This window comes from Caretta caretta, chromosome 25 (genome assembly GCF_965140235.1).
Source record: "Caretta caretta isolate rCarCar2 chromosome 25, rCarCar1.hap1, whole genome shotgun sequence".
NCBI classification, from domain to species: domain Eukaryota; kingdom Metazoa; phylum Chordata; order Testudines; family Cheloniidae; genus Caretta; species Caretta caretta.
Genome location: NC_134230.1, coordinates 12,424,014 through 12,448,343, shown reverse-complemented (window position 1 = coordinate 12,448,343; position 24,330 = coordinate 12,424,014). Strand labels below are relative to the sequence as shown.

At 46.3% G+C, this 24,330-nt stretch overlaps 2 protein-coding genes across 5 annotated transcripts in view; one reads left to right on the top strand and one right to left on the bottom strand.

Moving 5' to 3' along the window:
* UHRF1 (ubiquitin like with PHD and ring finger domains 1) overlaps nt 1-14,921 on the bottom strand; it is a 33,276-nt gene extending 18,355 nt beyond the window's left edge. The window contains exons 1-2 of one of the 4 annotated variants that reach the window (XM_048831057.2): nt 14,804-14,921; nt 6,058-6,226 (exon numbers count right to left, since the gene is read on the bottom strand). In XM_048831057.2, the coding sequence (XP_048687014.1) occupies nt 6,058-6,216 (159 nt within the window). In that variant the 5' untranslated portion in view covers nt 6,217-6,226; nt 14,804-14,921. Of the gene's footprint in view, nt 1-6,057; nt 6,227-6,774; nt 6,890-9,448; nt 9,611-11,446; nt 11,538-14,803 lie in introns of those variants that run through there. The other 3 variants (XM_075123146.1, XM_048831055.2, XM_048831056.2) reach the window with 3 other exon arrangements.
* Nucleotides 11,515-18,864, top strand: ARRDC5 (arrestin domain containing 5). Its single transcript, XM_048831058.2, has 3 exons — nt 11,515-11,767; nt 14,753-14,961; nt 18,382-18,864. The coding sequence occupies exons 1-3, from the start codon at nt 11,515-11,517 to the stop codon at nt 18,862-18,864; spliced, it is 945 nt and encodes a 314-aa protein (XP_048687015.1).
* Nucleotides 18,865-24,330: the final 5,466 nt, after the last annotated feature.

Here is a 24,330-nt window from a genome sequence, read left to right as displayed (position 1 = left end):
AAAATCAGGTTCCCACTAGCAATTAGTATCAGAAGAACAGCATAGAGAACATCAAAAGGATGAGGTCAAGAAAAGAGCAGCACTGGATGAGAGAACATGCACAAGGAGCAGCCACAGGAGCTTAGAGTACCAGATGACATGCTGAAAGCAGCAGTATCAGCTGCAAATATTTTATTATTGGAGGTTTTTCCCCCCCTTCCATCATTTTGCAATATGAATCAGATCACAAACTTGACAGACTTCAAATGAGGAAAGGTACTACACTGGGGAAAAAATCTCACCCTAAACCCTACCCTCAAGGATTCTCTCCATCAGAGTCCATTATTCCCTCTCTGTGCCCTGAATGAGTCTTTTGTGGTCCAGTCCCTCCGATCTCATACTAGAGAATACTCCATTAAATACATAGCAAGCCAGTACTAGTATTACACTCCACAGCTCTCTTAAGTCTGCATTTTTTAAAGTCTTCTTTGGTTCCCTCATGCATTTGAGGCTGCTAAAGTCTGTGCAAGCTACATTCCCCGTCTCACCCTAAACAAGGTGAAACAAAATAAGATCCTTGGGTATTTAAAAAGCAGCACTAGTTTCTTCATAGCCAACAGTAACAATATGTTGCTTTATCTATGCTTTGCCAAAAGCACTGCAATTTGCAGTGGGAGTTTTAATACCTGTTAATAACGGTTCCCAATGCTCTTATTAATTCAAGGCCCCCAGCGTGTCAATGTCCAAGAGTCACTTATTTAAATAGGTTTCAGAGTAGCAGCCGTGTTAGTCTGTATTCGCAAAAAGAACAGGAGTACTTGTGACACCTTAGAGACTAACCAATTTATTTGAGCATAAGCTTTCATGAGCTACAGCTCGCTTCATCGGATGCATTCTGTAGCTCACAAAAGCTTATGCTCAAATAAATTTGTTAGTCTCTAAGGTGCCACAAGAACTCCTTTTCTTTTTATTTAAATAGAAGTATCTTGAGACACTTCACCTTTGGAAGAATTCTTGTTAACTGTCCCAACTATACTACTATCTTTTGCTCCAGTTAATATGTGGGTAATCTTGTATTTTACAAAAATCCTGCTTTGTTAAAGTTCAGCTCTTCAGGAAGCAAAATACCAGCAAGTTTCGCTAACAGACCATGCAGAAATGAGCTAAAGCAAGGGGGTAAGGAACTAAAGAGGTAGGAAAGAACCACCACCACTCCAGCTAAGAAAGCAGTGATGTTAATAATGGCTCTCACAGGAGTACCATTCAAGTTCTCTTTTTCAAGGATGATGGCAACCAAAGCTCAGACTCTCAAACCCCACCTACAATGAGAAAATTTAACAAAATATCCCTACTGGGTCAGGTATTCAAACCAGAGGGGATCCATAGCTCTGGTACACATTTGATTAGGCTTGCTTTTTAGCAGGGTAAAGTTACATTAGTAGTTAAAACAATTCTGAGTGTGGGAACCTGGCCTGCATCAGGGCTACCAGTATTTGATCAGTAGGATTTTTTTTAAAATAACTTTCTCTTCTCCAGCGTGGACACTGTTCAGAGTATGTTACAATTTCTTTAGCAATCAATGCTTACTAAAAAAGCAAGGCTGGCCTGAAGCACAAGCAAAGCAAACAGCTGATTGAGCCCCAGGACCAACTCTGCAACTCGTCTTAATCTTCCTACTCTAGCAATAACATTAAAAAGGGAAGAAACAAACAGCCTGATTCCACCTACTACTCTGAAAGCTTGATTCCAAGATACGGTTGGCCCCAATTTCTGAAATAGGACCCCAAATATTTTAGAACCACCATTATTTCTGTTAGTGTCTGTACATATTCAAATTACTTATAAAGGCACCGTGGTATTTAAGCACTGAATGAGAGATAAAGTTCTGCATTTGTTTCAAATTTGTTCCAAAATATCTCCATCCTCTTGATTCCTTCAAAAGGAGAATCCTTCTTCATATGCTAAATATGTAGACAAACTTACAATCTCTGCAGAATCTCACTCAAACATGCTTCTGGCAGCTCACAAGGCATACAACTTGGTGCACAGTTCTGCCTGAACACAAGAAAATAACCTAACCTTTCAGCTTTCCAATGGCACCCCAATACATCAGTACTGCACTGAGAGTGCTCCACCACACACATTCTGAGAATTTAGCAACCAGCCAGCATGACAGGAGAAGTTCACATTGAACAAACCCAAGCTATTTCCCTCAGACAAGTGGTAAGTGTTCGCTTTACAACTGTGGGGTTTTTGTTTGTTAGAACAATTAACAGAAGGCAGTAACCATAATTGAGGGGAAAATTGTTTATATGTGCTGCTAAAGCAAAAACGTCAAGTAAAATAAATGGGGTTTCTTCTATTTCCAATTAACCCAGCTGAAGTTTGCATGAAGCTTTAGAATGTAATTTAATGATGCAAATCAGTGTAGGATACGAGCCTTGTATTTAAGAGCCTTTCAAGCTTATTCTACTACAAATTCAGCTAGTCATAGAAGTAGTAACATTCTTGTTACACAAATGTAATATCCTACACTATGTCAGGAATGTAATATTACTGAATCACTCGAGACTGCCAAGCCAAAGTTTAACTTGATCCCAGCTACCCATGATTTTTAAAAAGCTCTGTTATCAGGTTTTATGGAGACAGACTACTTCCTGTGAATCAAGATCTTTAAAACCCCTCAAAACAGTAAAACTTCCAGAACTTGAAAAACTTAGTACTAAACCTAACAGTCTGAGATCACACAGATCCTAGTAAAAATCTGATTTTTGTGATTTTACAAACTTAGTAACTGTCTTTTTCTTACAAGTACCCTTTGACCAACTAAAATGGAGCCGTCCTACTTTGGATAAACACCAAGATGTTGAACCAGGATTAGGAATAAATCTGGTTTTTAGACAGCAGACAACTCCTAGATTTAATTTATTTATTAAGTCATCTACTTCACAGCAGTGGTCTAACTGTTTTCAGGTCTTTACACGAAGTACTTACACGCAACGTGTGCGCACAATTGCAGATACTGCAGACATTAAAACATGTATGTGACTCAGTAGACAGAGGTAGATATGAAAAATGAAAGATGACAGCCCCACTAGCTAAGTCCAGGAATGATGTCCTAGTGAGAAGCCCAGTTTCTAGAAGAGGTATTAGAATGTCTCCTAGGGTGCTCTCACTGAACGATGTTCAGGGGGCTCCATCCTTTTTATTTAAAATGTTAAGTTCTTAGCTCTCCCCAGACTACTATGATGGTGGTGAGATTCTCCACACTCCCACAGCCTCTGTTTTATATTCTACCACTAAATGAATTGAACACCACCACCTGACTTCATATCTTTTTCAAGCAAAGCAACAGGAAACTGATGAGTAACATTTTCACTACCACCCATTGGATTATAATTAGCAGTAAGGAAATTATCCAGAATTAACTGATGAAGCTCTGAACAACTAGAAGTACTGACCTGTCTGCCTGCAGACTCAGGAAAACACTACAGTTGGTTTACAGCCAATTAATTTTCTTCACAATCATCAAAAATCTTAGGACTTGCCCATACATGAACATTATTCCAGAATAAGATAAGGCGTGAATTTAAAACTGGGTATCTATTTCTGAATAACTCCATGTCTGGACACACTTATTCTAGAATAGCAAACTAAACCAGAAGAGGGCACTCTTATGCAGATATAAGAGTGTCCACACACTGAGCTGTTTCTGAATAGCTCAATATGTTGACAAGCCCTTGGATCAGTCTGTAAATCACATCACCATGATACCTATGCAGTTAAACTGATTGAACATTAAGTTTAGGGGAGTTAAGACAAGTCATGCTCTAATTGGATAATGGTTCATATTGAGCAGACCACAACTATGTTCCCTACACTCTTTGACCATGTGTGTACATATTATGTAGAAATAGCTGAACTAAAATTGAAAAACACATAGCTTGTGAAAATGACCATTAAAACCAACAATGACTGTACATGGAAGTATCCCTTAAGTTTCGAGCAAGTACAGCCAAGCACCATCCCAAACACAAAGTATAGTAATGCGTAAGAAAATAAATAATCACTAGATGGCAGCATAATCCATAGTTTTAAAAACAAAATGATTCCAGCTGACACCAGACAAAACTTGCCACTGTACTTCTCCAGTCTGAATCACTACATTCTACTCAAATGCGCTGTTTAACTAGCCCCTTTGTCTTTACACTAATTCCTTGGTTTACTCTATTAACAGACATACCACCAAAATTAGTCACTTCTGCTAAGACAAAAACCCACCCTGTTAACACCCAATACCATGCGGTTCTCACTCATGAGCTAAAGAAAGATAAATTCTTCCCTGCACCCAACCACCATCTCTTCAGTAGATCTTTGCCAGCACTGCATTCGAGCCACGAAGATAGTAAACAACAGGCGCAGGGGGGACCATAACCCTAATAGCAGGGAGGCTCTTTCATATACTAAGATATACTATTCCCTTACATTTTAATGCTCAAGGCTCACATAGGCTATGTCTTCACCACATAAACGTTGTGTTTGATTTACCCAGGGTACAATCTGCACTGATTAACAGCTTTGTCCCCTCAGTTCTCGAAACTGGGGTGCGTTTTACATGGCTTCACTGTGAGAGTTACCACTCCTGGTCTCCTCACACACAGCCTCCAGCATGTATGAGTGCTATAGCCAGTCACTTATGAATTTTACTGCAGAGCAACACCAGCAAACTCCCAGTCCCAGATTTTCCCCCAGCTCTCTCCTGGACAATACAAGCTCATATAAAGTCCATAATTTTATTAATAGAAAATGATATGCACAAATCATGTTATCCCAACACTTCAATCCAAACACCCTGGTTTAGAAAAAACAAAACAAGTTTATTAACTACAAAAGATAGGTTTTAAGTGACAACAAGTAATGAAGCACAAAAGTCAGAACTGATTACAAGAAAATAGAAGTAAAACGCAACTAATGCCTAATGAATTCAAAGCAAAGGTCTTTCTCACTACACATTCTAGCAGTCTTACGAGCTGAATTCTTTCAGTCAGGATCCTTCCCCAGTCCAAAACTGTTTCCTTTGTTCTTCAGGTGTTGTGGATGCCACGGCTAGAGAAAGGGAGGAATAATTTGGGGCATCTCCCCTTTCTTCTTATAACTCTCTCTCTTCTTTGAAAAACATCTCCAGCTGAGGTTCAGGAGACAAAGTCTATCTGGACAGGAACCCCTAACTGTTTTGTTAAGATTTAGATTTTCGCCCACATCCTCTTCTCTGCCAAAGAATGGCCATGTAACCAGGTGATGGTCCATTTGACTTCGTTGGCACCTGATTTGTGGCTGCTCCTCTCAGACATGGAACATGTCTTAGTAACTCCATACGGAGGAATCCTGTAACTTTACATGCAACGTTGCCACAAGTTTTAACAGGACAACAATAATAATCAGCAAATTATGGGTTTTCAAATTATACCTCATGAGGTATACTTTGTACAAAATTTATTATAGTTCTGTAAAAGGGTGAATATGGGGTTAACATTGTGACAGCCTGTACACTATTTTTCAGGTTTCAGAGTAGCAGCCGTGTTAGTCTGTATCCGCAAAAACAGAAGGAGTACTTGTGGCACCTTAGAGACTAACAAATTTATTTGAGCATAAGCTTTCATACATCTGATGAAGTGAGCTGTAACTCACGAAAGCTTATGCTCCAAATAAATTTGTTAGTCCCCAAGGTGCCACAAGTACTCCTGTTCTTTTTACTATTTTTTCAGTGAATTCAAAGCCACAGTACTTGGCCAACAAACATCAGGAGAGCAAGATGAGATGTGAATGAATGTTAAAGTAATGACTTGTATTGTACTATTTGGTCACTCCAGTGGGGTGAGAACGTCTAATTAGTACTACCCTTAGACTTGTTACTTTCTTTGATGACAATTTAAGGCCAATTCCTTGTCTGATGTCATGCAGCCCAGGGGGTAGAGAAGGTGGGAGTTTCACCCCCCTTCGCTATGGGAAGGGAAATGTGAGGGTGTTTTTTTGGAGGCTGCCGGTTCATTACATTAATAAAGGGAACAGACCATGTACCTGTTTGCCCCGGTAGAAGAGCCTTTGCCTGTCGGGTTCCACGCCGTCGCCAAACACCTCGTGTATCCTCAGCCGCAGTTCTTCCACCTTGGTGAGTTTGGAGAGCGAGTCCACCCGGTGGGTCTCCTTGCCATCCATGGTGCGCACCTGGATCCACATGGCGGCGGCTCTGCCAAGGAAGAAGGGGGAGCGGGTGACACACCTAGCAACAGGGATGTCCCGGGATGGGGGGGGGAAGGGGGGGGCGCGAGGGCTGGTTCCACACCCAGAGTCTGCAGGCAGAGCCGCCTGGCACCAGGCCCCCCTGTTAGGGTGACCAGATAGCAAGTGTGAAAAACCGGCGGGGGGGGGGCTGATAGGCGCCTATATAAGAAAAAGCCCCCAACATCGGGACATCTGGTCACCCTACCCCCTGCCCATCCTGGGGGGCAGGTCTCTGCGAGACCCCGCTCCAGGGAGACGTTTAACTGCCCCCCCCCGCGCCCCGCGCGCGCTTAGGGACCATCCCGCCTCAGCCCTTCCCACCCCGGCCGGCCGGGCACCCCCAGCGCCGGAAACAGCCCGGGACCAGCCCCCCGCCCCCGAGATCTCCCCAAGGCGGACATCCCCCGACCCCAGCCCTCACCCCGGGGCCATCCTCCCCTGCGCCTGCCGGACACCCCCTGAACCCACCCCGGCCCCTTCCCCCGGCCGCCCGCTCCGTTCCCAAACGCCCACCTCAGCCACAAGTTGGGGCCGAGCCAGCGGGGGCGACGCTCGGTCTTCAGCCACCGAATCAATGAGACCTCTCACCCTAACACTCCCTTCGCTCCGATCGGCCCGCCCTCTCCTCCCAAATGATTGGCTCGCAGCCGGCCGGCCTCAACGCCGATTGGCCCTGAACGCCCGCCCCTCCCCACAACCTAGCCGATTAGGCTGCGCCAGGCCGTCCCGTCTCCCTCCTCGCGGGCAGGCGCCGCGCGCCAACTGTATCTCGCGCCACAATTGAAACGCTCTCTTCAGTCTCGCGGAGTTTCCTCCCCCCTTACAAACATCTCGCGTGGTTATGTAAATAACAGGAGACAGCTGCCAGGCCTTTTAAAGAGGCAGTTCTAAAGGGTCAGAGAGAAGGGAGACAAGGGCGTAGCCCGTGGAATAGGCAACCAGAGATGCCACTGAAGGTGCAAAATCTGTCTCCCCCACTCTCCCTTTATATTTTGCAATGTTCCTTAGCCTTTATAGAGGGGCACATTCTTAGGGTGCATTTTATAGCCTGACAGGCAGAAGGACAGGTCACTCACCCACTCTTACTGCACTGCCTGCTGCCCCTGGAGGAAGGAGTCCCTTTTTTGGGCATTAGCTACAGCCTATCACAAATGAGAACTACCAAGTGCAAGCACAGACCAAGCCATTGCAAAGTAGCAGCACCCTTCTGCCAGGCTCTGAAATGCAAACCGGACCTCTCACGTTTTGGAGTTGGGGGTTTCCAAATTGCCATAGGCTGACAATTAGTGTGTCTTGCGCAAATCCGATTTCCTTCCCCCCCCCAAAAAAAACCCACCACCCCGCAGTACATAGTTTAAGAATAAAGGCAAGATTCGGAAGGCCTGTCCCACGTTTCCATCTCAGGGACCAGGGTGAGTGTCTAGGAACTCTGTGTCCGATTGTTGCTTGCACTTAGGATGAGGGGCAACTTGTCTCCATATTCAGTGGCAGCATATGGTGAATGTGGTCAGCAGATGGGTCTCCCAGCCCTCCAAGTGCATGCAGAGACCAAGTTACTACAGAAGCTGCGCTGTTGCCAGCCTCTATAATTCTGTTTCTAGCTGCAAGGGTGGCCTTTTAAAACAAACACCTGCAAACTTTCAGGGAGTCTTTGTGGGGGTGGGGACATGGGAATGCAAACTACGCATTTGAGGGTAGTCTATGGCAGTTTGCAAATCCTCTTCAAGGAAGTAAGTAGGGAAGGAGGGAGAAAGAGGTGATTTGTACAGTTTAAATTTTAGAACTTGAGAACAGTAGGACTTTTTTTTGACAGTGAATTGGTCTGTGCCTGAACTTGGGAGGGAGTTCCTCGTTTGTCATACACTGCCAATGAACATGTAGACAGAGGGCTCTCTCCAAGTACAACCAGAGCTCAAATCACAGGCAAGCTCTCAATGCCACCCGGGGAATAGGACATTTTAAACTTTCAATTTGTTTTTTGTCAGGGAGAGGTGTTTCCAAGTTGTGCCTGCAATGACAACCCAATAAAAGCTGCAAACCCACCCTCCCCACCAGCCCCTAAAATGAATTTCACATACAACTGCAAGATTTCTAGTTTCCCCCTCAGCACCCAACAGCAGGAAAGGAGCGTTCACTTTCTGAAAGGGCCTGCTCCCTGCTGGCAACTGTGAGGGATTCAGGCGAAGACTCTGCCAGCTGATTACCTAAACCTATTATCCTCTCTAAAAATAGGCTTTAAAAATAAAAACCGATTGCAGTCTCCAGACTGCCTTCCCATTGCCTTTCAGGACTCGAGGCACAGAGAACTTTGTCTCTGCTTGTACTTGGAGATGTGGAAAGGTAGAATCCGTTTATTATGCATACCTGGTAAATGTTGCACTCTATAAATAGGGGCACACAATTTACTCTACTGATATACAACGAACTAGTTAGAGTTTGCGGGTAAGGGACAGAGCTGGGAAAAAGACAGACTGCTTAAAGACGGAGACTGTCTCTCTGAGGAGCTACTGTGTTCGTATCCCACGTTTGCAAAGCCCACAGCAGATGCTCCTTGTACGACCAAGATCCCATCTTCTAAACATCGACATTATAAACACTCTGCACGACTCAAAATGTCTCCCTGCCCGTTGGCATTTGCTCCTATGGCAAGACACTTTTTTGGCAGAGCCTTGCCCTCTCTCTGTTTGCCCTTGGGAGGCGGGCTCAGGGGATCCCCTGCTTCCTAGCTGCTGTCAGTGAAGAAGCAATCTGCAAATCGCTCCTCCCCACTTTCTACAATAAACTTTAAAAAATAAAAATGCAGAAAAACTTAAGTTGCTCCGTTCCGCGTTGGTATTTCATAAGGGGCAGGGGCACCAGGGCTTTTGCAGGGACTTGATCTCCAACTTGAGCAACTTCCCTAGAGGATACCACTTTTGACGAGATAACCCCCCGTCGCTATAAATAAACCCTTTACGAACAAAACGTAACAGTCACCCTACAACATCTGCCGCTTACATCCCAGCTGGGACAGTTACAGGAGCCGCGATGTTTGCAGCCACTTGGTTTCTGCTGGGGGAGGGAGGGAGGGGGGCAAAAGAGTCTCTCCCGTTTGCCACGGGGGCTGCTCCCCGCTCACGCTGCAAACCCCTTTCCTGCAAATAAGCCAGTGCAATATTCACCCCCCCCCCCCACGGGAGACACTCACCTTTCGCAATCCCCGCAGCGGGACGGGAGCTTGGGGCAGGGCGGGCGCCTCCGTCCGCCGCTGGGGTCACACGGCAGCGCTCCCCGGCGCTGCTGCCACGTGCTGCCAAGCGGGCGCCCGCAGCCCCGAGCCGCTCGCCGGGTGGCAACGGCCGCCCCGGCTTCCCCCCCCCACCACCCCCCGGCCGCGACTGCTGCCGCCCGCGAACCCCGCGGCTGGCTTTGGAGTTTGGCGCGGGAAAGGCCGGGGTGGGGCGGGCCGCTGCCGATTGGTGGCTGGTGGCGGGAAGGAGGAAGACGGGGAGGAGCCCACGCCCGGCCCGAGGGATGCCGGCGTGCGGGGGGGGGGGCTTGCTGCCGCGGCCCCCTGCCTGCAGCGAGGGGTGCCCCCCGCCGCATGCCCGGGTGCGGTGGGGAGGGGGGGTCCCGAAGCATTGCAGGGTGGGAGGTGCCGCGGCATCCCGCCTGGGGCTTGCTCCGTTCCCATCCTGGCCAGTCCCCTGAAAGAAGAATGAGGTGTGTCCCCCCCCCCCGGTGGTTGGGGGGCTCGTCCCAGCCTCGGGCTTGGGAAGCGGGGAGCGCTCTCCGGCGGGGGGTAAAATGCCGACAGCTCCTTTCACCTCAGCCCTGCTCAGCGCCCCCTCCCGAGAGAAATCAGTGGGGAAATGCTGCCTCCTCTGGGGTGGAGCGGGGAGGAAGTTGAACAGCGCACAGCCACGGGGCAGGGGGTTTCTAGGAAATAAACCACGAGAGGGGAGAGGGCTGGAGTTCACCCTCAGCAGGGCCGCCGGAGGTAAGGGCCTCTTGAGCACCCGTTTCCCCTCCATTCAACTTTCAGCTCCATCCCCCTTGCTTGCAATGTATCGTGATGACAAATGCTGCAGACCTGTCCCCTCTGCCCTAAGCTACTGGCCTACCCTCCGGGGAAACCAGCGGATTGAGTCCCTTTCCCCATTTCCGGTCTCCTCTGCAAGAACAGCCCGTCAGAGCTGCTGCCCCTGGCAAGCAGAACCCTCCGCTTCCCCTCATTCTTCCGATGAAGTAGGCCGTAGCTCACCAAAGCTTATGCTCAGATAAATTTGTTAGTCTCTAAGGAGCCACAAGTCCTCCTGTTCTTTTTGCGAATACAGACTAACACGGCAGCTACTCTGAAACACTTCCCCTCTGGCACCACAGGAGATTTGAGGCAAGGAGCTGCTGGACACATATCATTTCCACAAAAAGGGGAAGGAGAAGAAAAAGCCCAGCAGCTCAGAGTGGGCTCTGTTCCTTCCATCCATGAAGATATCTCTGAAGCCACACCTTTGATACCATGCACTGTTTCCTCTACTCAGCTCATCTCCCAGGATTAATAGTTTAGCAAAAGAAATCAAGGCATCAAAAGCACTTAAACCTGTGCTGAACCTGAAGCACGTGCTTCATTGCTTTCCTGAATCAGGCCCAGTGCCTGCAAGAAAAGTTGGTCTGCAGGCAAGAGCCCGGCACTTCCCCTGTGGCTCATAAAAAGCACGAGAAATATGGAGCATTATTCAGTCTGAAACAAATGGTGGCAGAACAATGGACCTCTCAGCAAACAGATTCCTCATGACGCCTCATAAGACACTTGCTGACAAAAAGTAGCGCATGCAAACTCCAAGGAAACTTGGCAAAGATGAGCAAGTGCCCTCCCCTGATGGCCGTGACCCCTCAAACTGTCTTCCTGAAGTGTCCCCTCTCTCTAATCCCTAAAAGAGTCTCAGGAATCACAAGACTGGGGTTCTATTCTCTGTTTTCCCTCCCAGACTGTGTCTGTCTTGTCTATTTAGAATGTATATTTGGCCCCAGCACAATGGGTCACTGATCTCAGTAGGGGCCTTGAGGCACTACCATAATACAAGTACTAAATAATAAGGACCTCAAAAACATTACTGGGACAAATCCTGAAAGCTGGCACTGCTATCGAAGCCGAACAGAACCGCAGATGCTTAGCACTCACTGTAAATGCAGTGATGTCACAAACCTTTGACATCACAGACACACACAGATCCTTAGGAAGCACAGACAACAGCCGGCTTCTGTTCTTCCCTGATGTCGGTGGTGAAATCGATTAACCTGGTGCTGCCTGAAGATACGGTGTATTTGGCAGGCTCCAGCATAGATGGCCAAGTGATTCTGAGCCTTAACAAATCTTTGATCAATCCCATAGTGAAGGTAGAGCTCGTGGGAAGAGGCTATTTGGAGTGGAATGAAGAGATTAATGCTGACAAGGATTACAGCAGAGACATTGTCTGCAATAACAAGGCTGACTACATCAATAAAACAAAGACATTCAAAATAGCGGGTAAGGAATTGGAACCATAGAGTTCAAAGAACACAGAGTAAAACCTCACTAATTTTGCACTAGTGAACACAGAAATTGCCATATTGGATCAGATCAGTGATCAGTCTAGTCCTGTGTCCTGTCATTACCCCAACCACTTAAGAGAAAAATGCAAGAAACACTACATTAGACAGTTATGTGATAACCTGCCCACAGGAAGTATTTCTTCCTAACCTTATTGATTAGATATTGGCTTAAGCCCTGAAGCAGGAGGCTGAACTTTGGCACTTTTAAAAAAATATTTAATTTTAAACTCTGATCTGATTTTAATCTGAAACCCTGATAATGATCTCATTATCCATGTAACAGTCCAGTCCCTTTTATTTCCTCTGACCTCTTGGCTTCCATGAGGTCTTTATTTATTTGGATTTATATTTTTTTAAAAGTGTAAATGAAAAATGGTGGCAATGGATGTCCCAACGTTAATTCTGTGTTTGTGCAGAAAAAGTATTTCCTTTTATCCGTTTTAAATGTGCTCCCTTTCAATTTCCGGGAATGTCCCCTTGTCCTTGTATTAGGAGAAAAGGAAACCAGGAGATGGTATTTTGCACATCAGAGCCAGTTTGAGATACACTTACTCTCACTTAGTAGTAGTTCACACCATGTATAGTCCCATTGAAATCTAAGGGTTTATTTGTGGGGTAAGGTACCACTCAATGTGAATAAAGGGATCACAATCTGGCCCATAGTAAGTGTGTGTACATATGTATACATATAGTTACAGTAATGCATCACTAAGACCTTGTCTAAACTAGGAGGGGTTTTCTGGTATAGTTATATCAGTATAGCTAGATGACGAAAATCCTTTAGAGTGAACACATTTATATTGGGATAAAAGTGATTATACCAGTATAACATATGTAAATCTCCCAGTCAGCATAATCTGTAATAGCATAAGCACAGTTATACCAGTATAACTCCATCTATTCTAGGACTTTTACTGGCATAGCTATGTAGGTAAAGAATCATACCCCTAAATGACATATTGCTATGCCAATAAAACCTCTAAGGCCTGGTCTACACTAGAAAATTAAATCAATATAACTACATTGCTCAGGGCTGTGAAAAATCCACAGCGCTGAGTGACGTAGTTAAACCAACGAACCTAAATTCCCATGTAAACACCGCGAGGTCGACGGAAGAATTCTTCCACTGACCTAGCTACCACCTCTCTGGGACGTGGATTACCTATTTACCACTGAGCTGCATATGGCGCTCTCTATGTGTTATGTGGGCCGCATCCACACAATATATATACTACCTGTATGGTCCTGAGGATTTCACATGGGCCACAGCTATGCTCTGATTGGGTTGCAAGCAGCCCCCAGGCCAGGGGTTGAGAACCACTGGTCTACACTGAAGAACTACGATGCAACTGTACCACTGTAGCGTTTTAAGTGCAGACAAGTCCTAAGTTTAGACCAGGTATCAATGTACTTTGTTCATTTATTTTGTCAACTGTCATTTTTAATTTTTTTATGTGGTGGTAAGTGTACCACAGTATATTTTGTAAAAATAATGAAATCTTGATAATATGAGACCTCGCTATGGCTTATGTTGTTATAGCCTTGCTGAGAGGCAGGGAGGTTGTAAGTTACACAGAGGAGGTAAATGAAAATTAGTCAGGGTCTTACTGTGTTTTTACATACAGAATTAGCTAATCCCTGATGTTCACAGGAATATAAAAGCAGTGTGTTGTGAACTCCTCCTAGGTAGTTAAGAGTTGAAGGTTAGGCTGCATGTCAATGCATTAAATCTTGGATTTGACCTATGACCTCCAATGGTCAGACTGCAACTCCTCCTAGACTATTAGGGTTTAAAGGCTATGCCCCACCAGAAAAGTCATTTTTCCTACATGTGCAATCAAGTCTTGGATTTAGCCTATTACCCCTCACCGTGGCAAGTAAATTCCTCCTACAAGTTCAAAGTTGTGCCAGGTGTTGTTGTAAATCTAGGGTGAAATTATCTTTCTGATATTTAGCATAATAATAACAACAAGCAGTGCTTCTATGACACTTTTCAACTCTAGATCTTAAAGGCCAAATGTTTCAAAATTGGGTGCGTAAAGGCAGGCACGTAAATCCATATTTAGTCTCCTCAATAAACAGCCTGATTTTCAGAGATACTAAGAAACCACAACTCTCAAGGTTTCTTTCACAAAATTTACCAGCAGTCCTATACCAGTGTAATTACACTACTTTAGCTATGCAGTATAACTCCCTATGTGCACATTCTCCTTTGGGATTTAGAGTGCCTTTTTCAGTTTAGCTTATGTCTCTTTAGAAGTGGTTTAAACTAAACTGAAAAAGAAAAAGGCATTCTAAATCCCAAAAGAGTACCTGTATGTGGGGAATTATATCAGAAAGATGGTCTTATCAGTTCAAAGTGAGACAAGGCCAACTTTAGCTTGGTGCGAGCAGGAAACCTCTTCATTAAATTCAGTGTAATTGCACCTGCTTACACTACAAACTGAATTTAAGAAAGAGGCAGAAGCAGAACACTGAAATGATTTTCCATGGCCTTGCATCGTGTGTCATTCACATTAATGCAAAGCGAAAGTAAAATATTATCAGTGGTGTGAGTGACCTGATAGCAATTTTACCCCCACTTTGCACGGGTGTAACTGAAAACACAAAAAGCCAGGCTGTGGAGACTTAGGCTCTGTGAGGGTTTGTTATGTCCAGTGACACCAATAAAGGAGAAGTAGGTATTCCATTGCCTGACTTCTGTAGGGCTTGAGAGCTGTTGAGCACCCTTCATGCCTAGTGACCACATTAAAAGTTGAGGGTGCTCAGCATTCGGCAGGAACAGACCCCTAAAAATAATTTGCAAGCAGCTGAGGGTTGCTACCCTCATTAAAAAAATTCCATCAAGAACGCAAGGCAGCCCATAAATAAGAGGTTATCTTTTAGCTCGGTAAGTGAGGGAGTGTCGTTTGGCTTTCAGATAACTGGCTAGGTTCGGGCACCCACACCTTTGACTTCCATTTCAACTTACCTGACAGACTTCCATCGACATTCACCAGCAACATAGCCCGTGTCTCCTACTTCGTCAAAGCCTCCTGCGCCAGTCGAGAGCTCATCTTAGCCAAGCAGAAGAAATATTTACTAGTGCAAGGGACCTCTGGCATCCTTAAAGATAAAATACAATCCCAGGTAAAGTAAATAGAGAATATTCTTCCTGTGACAGGAGGACAGAAAAAGAGTGTAAGGGTCCAATGCTGCTCCCAATGAGGTTTAGCTAGCTATTTGTGCCAGGCCCATCCCTGTGGTATTGGAGCATCCTTACAAAACTACATAAGTCCAGACAGGTGGTCTACACACAGAACCTAGAATTGTCTCCTCGCTCCCCTTTTCCAAAGACATTTAGTTTGGCCTACGAGGCGCTTTGGCGATCAAGACCAGGACTTGGGAGCTGGTTCAAGCAAAGATGGGGACCCACAGTAAAGCCACCTGAATCAGGGCCGCGCACGCTAAGGGCATGGCTACATGCAAAAGTTGTACCATGTGCACTTTAAGTACACTGGTATACTTAAAGTGGTACACTCCAGCCCCACCCAACCCCACCCCAAAGTAGAAGCAGTTATACTGGTATAAAGATGCTTATACTGGTAACAATAAAATAAAAGTCACACCCCTGATGGACATTGTTATCCTGGTACAAAAGCGGTGTGCAGGCCAAGCCTAAGAGTCAGTGCATGACCTTCTCCCACCTAATTGCTCGGCCTTGTCAGCTAAGGCGATGCAATTCCATGGAAGGTAAAGGGTAGCAATAGGATGGCATGTATGTTTGTGGAGGGCAGTTGGGGAATTAGTGGCTGGAGGTTTCCTATTAAAGAGGAGAATAGGGGAAATAGGAGATGTGCCCCAACAGGGCCATGGCGAAAGGAGGAGACACCTCGATTCCTCATGGCTCCATGGTAAGTGACACTGTAAGAGGAAAACGTCAACTTCACATTTCAGTCTGTCCCACAGGGACCCCCATGACTCTAGGCTTGGTAGCATCATCTGCCTCAGCCCCATCAGGGCTTTCTAGCCCAATCTGATATTCAACTGGCAGCCAGTGAAGAGATGGAACACTGGAGTAACGTGGTCTCATTAGCCCACATTGGTCAACAGATGTTCCCCGTGGCTTCTTTCTCAAGCGTACAGGCTGAACTTTCCTGATATTTATAGGGAGGTTTAAAAAAAGAACAGGCATTGTGGGAAAAGAACTTCCAGGACTTCTCTCTATATCATAAAGCAGAAAAAATTTCATGCAACCATTATCTGTTTCCTTTGAAGATCATTGTTAAAATTACAATGATTTAAACAATGCAGCAGGTACGAGCAAAACAATATGTGCTTTAATGTAGCTAAATGTAATTGTATACATCTAGGAACAAAGAATACAGACCATACTTACAGGATGAGGGACTTTATGTTGGGAAGTAGTGACTTTGAAAAAGATTTGGCGGCCCTGGTGGATAATCAGCTGAACACGAGCTCCTGGGTGCAATGCTGTGGCCAAAATAGCTAATGCAATTCTTGGATACATAAACAGGGGAATCTTAAGTAGGAGTATAGAGGTTATTTTACTCCTGACAATGGTGCAATTGCCACTAGAATACGCTGTCCAGATCTGGTGTCCACAATTCAAGAAGGATGTTGATAAACTGGAGAGAGTTCAGACAAGAGCCATGAGAATGAGCAAAGGATTAGGAAACATGCCTGATAATGATAAATAGATTGAGCTGCTTGAGTCTATCTTAACAAAGAGGAGTTTAAGGGGTGACTTGATTATACTTTATAAGTATCTACATGGGGAACAAATGCATGAGAATGGGATCTTCAATACAGCAGAAAAAGGTCTAACATGATCCAAGGGCTGGAAGTTGAAGCTAGACAAATTCAGACTGGAAATGAGGCATACATTTTTATCAGTGATGGTCAATATCCCTTGCAACAATGGTGGCGGATTCTCCATCACTGGCAAATTGTAAATAAAGATGGGACGTTTTTCTAAAAGATGTTCTCTAAGGATTATTCTGGGGAAGTTCTATGGCCTGTGTTCTACAGGAGGTCAGAGTAGGTGATCACAATGGTTCCTTCTGGCCTTGAAATCCATGCTCCATGCAGAGTCAGGAGAAATCTCCCCCTCAGCAACACTGGTTCCTGGGGCAACCAGAATCTGCAGAATCACTTGAGCCTAGTAGGATGAAACACCCAGCTCCTTTTCAGGAGTGTCAAGTGTCCCTAAGGATGTGGAGTAACAGCAGAAACTGGATTTAACACTAAAGAAGAGAAGAGCGTTGATAGTGAATTGAACCCTAAAAGGTGCAGAGAACATTAACATCCCAGCCAAAATGGTACAGGAAAAAAAAGGGACCCTGAATCATTCAGCATCTCGAGGCTTCCAGTACACAGCCTCCTCACACATCATTTTCCCTGAACAATAATTATGCATGTTCTTATTTCACGGCTACATTATTACATATTCCCAGAGATCAGTCTTGAAAATATTACTCACATGAGTAGTCCTATTGAACTCAATGGGTAAGTAGAGCTACTCACATGCATCAGGATTAGCCCCTTTGACTGCAAATTCATTAGGGTAGAGACACGGGGCCTGATTCCCATTTATGCTAAGGCCCCTTTGCACTGCCAGAGTGGTGTAAAAGGGCCTGAGCGTAAATGAGAATCTGGACCGTAGAGCCAAACTCTGCTCTCTCTCAGGTGTAAATCAGGATTAACTCTGTTGAAGTCAATGGAATTATGGTAGTGTAAGTGAGCTCTGATTCACGCCTATGGCCTTTTATTACTTGACTTGTATTATTGACAGCACCCAGCCCCATACACATTTATGGTGTCGTGTAAATAATACAGTGATTCCTAACCTTATTACTATCTTTAGTATTCTGTTTTAAATGGCACCGTCAGCAAATTCTGCCATCTTCCTTCCTGACGCATGCACCAGGAGATAACTCTTCTCTACCCCACAGGGTGGATAACGAAGCTTCATTCATTCTTGTTTGTAACAAGCTCTGAGGTACATGGATGGAAGGGGCTAGAGAAGTGTGACTATTAATGTTATTCTTTTGCTTTGGGGTCTGAGCCCTTGAGTGAACTTTGCACAGCATACAATCTGCCAGCGTTACCGAAATCACCTACACTGAGACCTAATGCTAATCATTGCATCAAGATGGTGAGAAAATGCTACTTTTAATGGCCCGTTTGTGGCCTTCCCCTGAATTTGGTGTAGGTATATATTGTGTGCATTTCCCTTGCTCTCTACTGGATGGAATCAGGACTGCTAAGCTGTGTGTCATATGCCCTGGACTGCTAACAAAAATTCTCCTTTAGCTCAAGTGACAGGGGCCTGTGGAGAAGAATGTGAGGTCTATTTCTCACTGCTTCTATGAAGTACAAAGGGCCACACATGCAGCATGAAGTTTTGGGTGTCTGCAGATTTCTTTCAGTGTGAAGCAGCCTCTGCTCCTGCATCTGCAGTTACATGTGTTTAAGGAACCAAGGCAATCATATTGTATCCTGTGAAAGGCACTCACCATACTCTACCTTTCCCCCTTCCCCATGCAGTACCCTTTGGTGGTGGAAGTCGACAAGCACATAGCTTATCATTGCTGCTTCAAACACGGCCTCGTCATCCTCCGGATTTCCTTGGCGAAAAACACATTCGCCCCCGGTGAACACATCATCTTCACAACAGAGATTGACAACCAGACAGGAAGGTCCATCAGGAAGGTGGTTTTTGCCTTGTACTCCATCATCCTCTACCTGGGCTACACCGTCAGGGCAGAACGGCGCTTCTTGGAAGATCGAAACGAAGTGATGAGGCTGGAGTCCAAGACCAAGGCAGCCTCCTTTGAGGTCACAAAGATCACCAGCATATTCCCCCTGCCCAAGTTACTGTCTGTCAGCAGCATGTCCATAGCTAACGATATCATGGAAGTCCGGTATGAGCTGATAGGGACTGTTTATCTTCCCTGGTCCATGACCACAGTTGTGGCCAAAGTGCCTATCATCATAAGAACCACAGCTGTAGGCATTCCTGAGGACTAGCAGAAGGGTGCAGATCTGCACCAGATGCAAAGTGACCATGTGGATGCACCCAGCGTTTTCAGATGAATCTCTATACAGTGATCCAGGAACAAGTTTGCTGAGGTCCAGATAATAAAGGTTTGCTGTGAAACGTGTGTGCCAGCTGCCTGATTTCACAACAGGGCTTTGCACAAGAGGGTTCTGGATTGGGCCAAGGTGCCAGAATAAGTCAAAAAATGAGAGAGGGTGGGGCTAGCTAGGACCCAAGAGCAGGGTGAGAATACAAAGAGACGCTGCATGCCTCCTAACTCAGGGCTGCAGTATGCTCTAGTTAGATCAGAGGAATGGTCATCAAGAGACCTGAGTTCTAAACCCAACTCCGCTGCTGACTCGCTGGGTTAGTGACTTTGCTTCTCTGTGCTTCAGGTTCCCTTCCCGCCCTGTAGAATGGGGATGATACTAGAGCAGATCCACAGGTTCATTCCCCACCCACCCAAGTGTCTTGTGTCATGGTTTGTCTGGATGCGAGAAGGAAGACCCAGGTCAGTGGCCTGGACTCAGGAGGACAAATACCCTTTAAATAGCTGGCCCCAGACACACACACACACACACACACTGGGAGCAGAGACAACATTAGGAAAGTCTCTCCACCTAAAGGTGTGGAGCTGGCAAGTCCAGGGAAGAATGGAGGAGCAGGTCTGGGTGGAGAACTGGCAGGTGGAAAGCCAGCAGCAGAGAGAGCCAGAAGGCTGGGAAAGCAGGCAGGAACAAGCCAGCCTGCCTGCTGATTGGGCAGCATCAGGGGAGGCTGGGGAAAGAAACCAGGTTGCTGTGGGATTGCATATGGAGCCTGGGGAGGGGCAGAAGCTGGGAAGGCACTAACTCAGCCACCAGGGTGAGAGGGGGACCAGGCAGCAGGTATACAGGGAGCAAAAGATACATGAGACCCCTCTGTGTCTTCTAGTACAGAAAGGACGCTGCCAGGCACAGTAGCAATCCCCTAACCAGGAATACAATATAGGGCCTAGCTGGAGAGACTGGAGTTGGGCAAGGAGGGAATCTCAGAATTACAGCCAGGTGCTTGACTGGAGTATCCCTACGGCCCTTTGTTTTCAGTTTTTAACAATTTTTACCGACAAGTTCCCACATTTTACAAAAGCTATTATTGGGGTATTCCTGCTTTTCATCCAACTTTTGAATCAGTCAAGTACATGAAAAGACAGAGTAAGTTCAGAACATCCAATCCATTACAATAGGTAGATGTGTTTCTGTTAATAATACATTAGTCTTGGTGTAAATGTGACGCTGTCTGTTAAAGTCAGACAATGTAGTGGGGAAGATGCACACACATAGACATGTGCCTCCATGTGTACAACCAATGAAGTGAGCTGTAGCTCACGAAAGCTTATGCTCAAATAAATGGGTTAGTCTCTAAGGTGCCACGAGTCCTCCTGTTCTTTTTGCGGACACAGACTAACACGGCTGCTCCTCTGAAACGAACCAGAGCATTAAACTGCTTTTACTTTCAATATTCTTATTTTTCTCTATTTGTTGCTTTTTTTCCTATCCTCGCATCCCCAAATATTAACCCCGATATCTACCCAGAAAACTGTGAAGATAATTTTTTGCACCAGTTTTCACCCGTTTTTTTTTCTAATAAAAATTCATCAATTACCAGGAAATTTTAAACAAAATAAAACTTGAAAATTAAGACCCTTGTGTATCCCCCAGGCTTCTTAAGGGGCAACAGCACCTTTCTCCCTCAGGCAAAGAGAGCTTGCTGACACTAAGGCCACGTAGTGGCAAGGGCCCCCCCGCCGGACTTAATATGACTACTGCAAAAAAAGACTCCGGCAGCATGACTTATGCCCGTTCTTAGGGTGCATGGGCAGCTGTGGAGTGGAACTGCTACTTCTCCGGAGCCTAGAGAGGAGGGTTCCTCCCCACCATGCCCCTGAGGATTCCCAGCAGCGCCCAGCGCAGGGCTGAGAACTAGAAAGTACAGATAAAACCAGTGCCAAGTACAGTCTGTTCTCTCCACCAGGCCAGGCGGGATGACAAGCCCATGGCAGCTCCAGCACTATGTTTAAAGGCTACTGCTCCAGCAAAAATCTCCACCTACACCTCTTCCTTTGCTCTGCTCCCCAGGGGTCTGCATACCCGACACGCTGGGGCTATCGGTCCGTTTCGGCACAAGGATGCGCCACGCTCCTTCCCCCACAGATGATGGCCTTGGCCCGTAGTCCCCAAAGGAGCGAAGATGCTGCGGAGAGGGTGGGGAATGTTTTTAATCAAGGCTGTCAGCTGAAAATATTTCTACAACCTTAGAACCTTTCTACAAAGGCGCCTCTGCAGGGGAGGGGAGAGGCGCATCAGGAGGTGGATTCTCAAGGCAGCAGGGGAAAGAAGGCTGCAGTGTTTTATTAACCCTTCGCCACCTGCAGGGGCTGGCAAAGACCTCGTGGGCTGCACCCACCAGCCATGGGTATTAAATAACGTCATTCCTCAGCTCCTGGGCTCTGTGACACCCAGAGCCCCATGAGTAACCTGCTGGGAGCCTGAGGGCCACGTTTGATTTATATGCCGTTTAGAAACCAAAGCTAAGTGTTGCCCCCACAAATAGTCTTTGCTCCTCCTTGCATCTGCCGTGATAGACAGCTGGGAATGTCTTGTTGGCAGAGGTTGCCAGCACAACAAACCTGCGGTGGGTCAGTGATGGCTTCCCCACTGTGGCTACGCTGCGCTTGCCACCTTTTAAGACGTTCTGGGTCACATGTGACCCTTAGGCTGCAGCACTTCAGGGATCCTGGTCTCCAGGCAGAAGATGCTGGGCGACAAGGGTCCACACAGGGGAGGGAGGTGGAGAGAAAGGCGGGGGGAGCCTACTGCCTCAGGCCCTGACTCTGCAAACATTTCTGCGTGGCCAGACCCAGGCACTGAATGGAGTCCCACTAACTGGGGCAAATGTGAGTGGGGAACAGGAGGCTGTCACCCCAGGGTGGGGGCTCCAGCTGTGAGCCCAGCGCCTGGCTCAATTTCAGGGCACAGAGCCCACCAGCAGTGAAATTGACATTCTTGTCAGTTTCATGGCTCCAGCTGTGAACCCAGCAGTGCTGCTCTGAGCCAGGGACAGCCATGAAACTGATCAGAATGACAGCCAAGAACTGATGTAAATAATGCAATGTGTACATGGACACTGGGGCTACCTAATTACACCGTCATAAGTGCTACGCCTCTCATGGAGGTGGAGTTATTATTTCGGGATAGCAGGCCACTGACTTTGGTGGAAGCAGCATTCTAGGGCAGACACTGACATAATGAGGTTGACGTAAACTGTCTTATGTTGACTTAACTCTGTAGCGTAGACCAAGCCTAAATGTTGGACTCAGGTGCCTAATGTAGCAACTAGACACCTAAGCCCCTTGCAGACCCCACCGTTAGCCTCTCTGTACCTTATCTCCCCATCCGTAAAGTGGGGATAATAGCAGGGGTGTTGTGCGGATAAATACATTAGATTGTGAGGCTTGGATCACCCACACTTAAGGCAATATATATATATATAATTAATCATCATCATTGGGATATGCACACCCATTCCACCTGCCACTTAGACAGCCAATAGCCATTCCAATCCAGCCAGCCAACTGCTGTGCCACATTACAGTCCCACGTGCAGCACATTTAGATTGCTTCCAAGTTGCACTGCCTGTTTACACACCTTGAATGGCGTAACAGACACATGTCTGAAAAGGCTTTCACCGCCATTTCCAAAACTGGCCTACTTAGCCTCCCTTTCACACACTGACAGTGAACTTACTTCATTTACCACCTCACCTATGAATGTGACAAGTCACGTCCAGTCCAATTTTGAAAAGTGGCAACTGACTCTGGATGCCAACATTTTGGGCTACCTAACTTCAGATTTCCACAAGTGCCAGATACCCACAGATCCTCGTCATTTCAGTGCATCCTGTGGATCACATGAAAAATCAGACCCTAAGTTCTCACCCAAAAACTACGATACTCAGAATAATGGATCCACTTTAGAAAATGTTGGTCCTAACTCCTTGTTGTGACCCAGTTTTCCCCTCTGTGAAATGGGGATAATAACGAGTGCTGTGGAGGTCAGCTAACAATTGTTTGGAACAAGCTTTGAAATCTCAGGATGAAAGAGGCTACAGCAGAGAAAAGTATTCATTATGTTTATTATTTCTATCAAAGAAGCACCTAGACACGCCAATCAGGATCAGGGACCCATTATGCTGGACACTGTACAAACAAAAGTCCATGCCCCAAAGAGCTCACACTCCACCTGAGGCTCATGTCATTTCATCATTGTGCAGTCACAGGTATCAGCCCACTGCTGCTTGTGCCAATTAGGGTGACCAGATGTCCTGATTTTATAGGGACAGTCCCGATTTTGGGGTCTTTTTCTTATATAGGCTCCTATTACTCCCCACCCCATGTCCCGATTTTTCACACTTGCTGTCTGGTCACCCTAGTGCCAATCTGTAGCCAGCTAAGATTTTAAAACAGGAGGGACCAGCCAACTCCTGTGTTAGCAATGGGACCTGCCCTCAGGGCAGGAGAGGACTGGAAGGTAAATATTCTGGCTTATTCAGACGATGCACTCCAGTCCTTTGAGGCACTTTGCACACATTGGATTGCTTTCATGTCTCTTTATTTATGGGGTACCGCATAACATTTGGGGTCTCTGGCTAATTTACCAGATTCTCTGAAGGAGCCAGGGTGCCCTCCTTCATACAGAGCAGCAAGGATGGGCATTGGGGTGGCATGGAAATGAGCTGTAGGGTTTGGTGGCTCAGAGATTTAAGCAATGGCAGTACATGGGGGTAGAGAAGGCAGCATTTGGGGGATTGTAGCCAGAGTGGGTTTCATGGGGATTAAGCTAATTCTGGTAGTTCAGCAACAGACAGAGGAAACAGAGAGAGTGAGTTGGGAATTGCACAAATACCACCCCATGCCAGTCAATGGGGGGGGGGGGGGAGAAAAGGACTCAGAAGCCCAGAAGCATCTCCTAAGACTCAGAAATACATAAAAAAGCACTGTGAAAATGAACACTGAATTGCCACAGTGCCCCAATGCCTGGTGAACGAACCTCGACATGCCGCACCATCCCCAAGCCCTGCCGTGCCCAGGAATTCACCCCCAGCTCCCATGATGCATGATAAATGTGCCCCTGAGACGAGGCAGTTCCTGCCGCCAAATCACCCCTCAATCCCTTGCTATCATGGGGGCTTGCACCTAGAATCCCCACCATGCTTTGTGGGTGCTCTTCCTGACTAGCTCCTTCAGGACATGCCAACAGCAGCCCACCACCCATGTCCACCAGAGAGATGCTAAGAAGAACCAAAACAGCTAACTTTTGCAATTCCCCACCTTTGTTCAGACAGGCAGGGGCTGGGAGCCCTTTGAATCACTGGGCTGAGCTGGGCCTCTCCTACCTCCCGCTTCTGGAGAGCTGGAG

What these genes read in the sequence shown, in the direction of transcription:
- ARRDC5 (XM_048831058.2), top strand. Translation starts at nt 11,515, where the DNA reads ATGTCGGTGGTGAAATCGATTAACCTGGTGCTGCCTGAAGATACGGTG. An exon ending in AAAGACATTCAAAATAGCGG is followed by an intron (nt 11,768 to 14,752) that starts GTAAGGAATTGG and finishes TTTGGCTTTCAG; the next exon opens with ATAACTGGCTAGGTTCGGGC. An exon ending in AAGATAAAATACAATCCCAG is followed by an intron (nt 14,962 to 18,381) that starts GTAAAGTAAATA and finishes TTCCCCATGCAG; the next exon opens with TACCCTTTGGTGGTGGAAGT.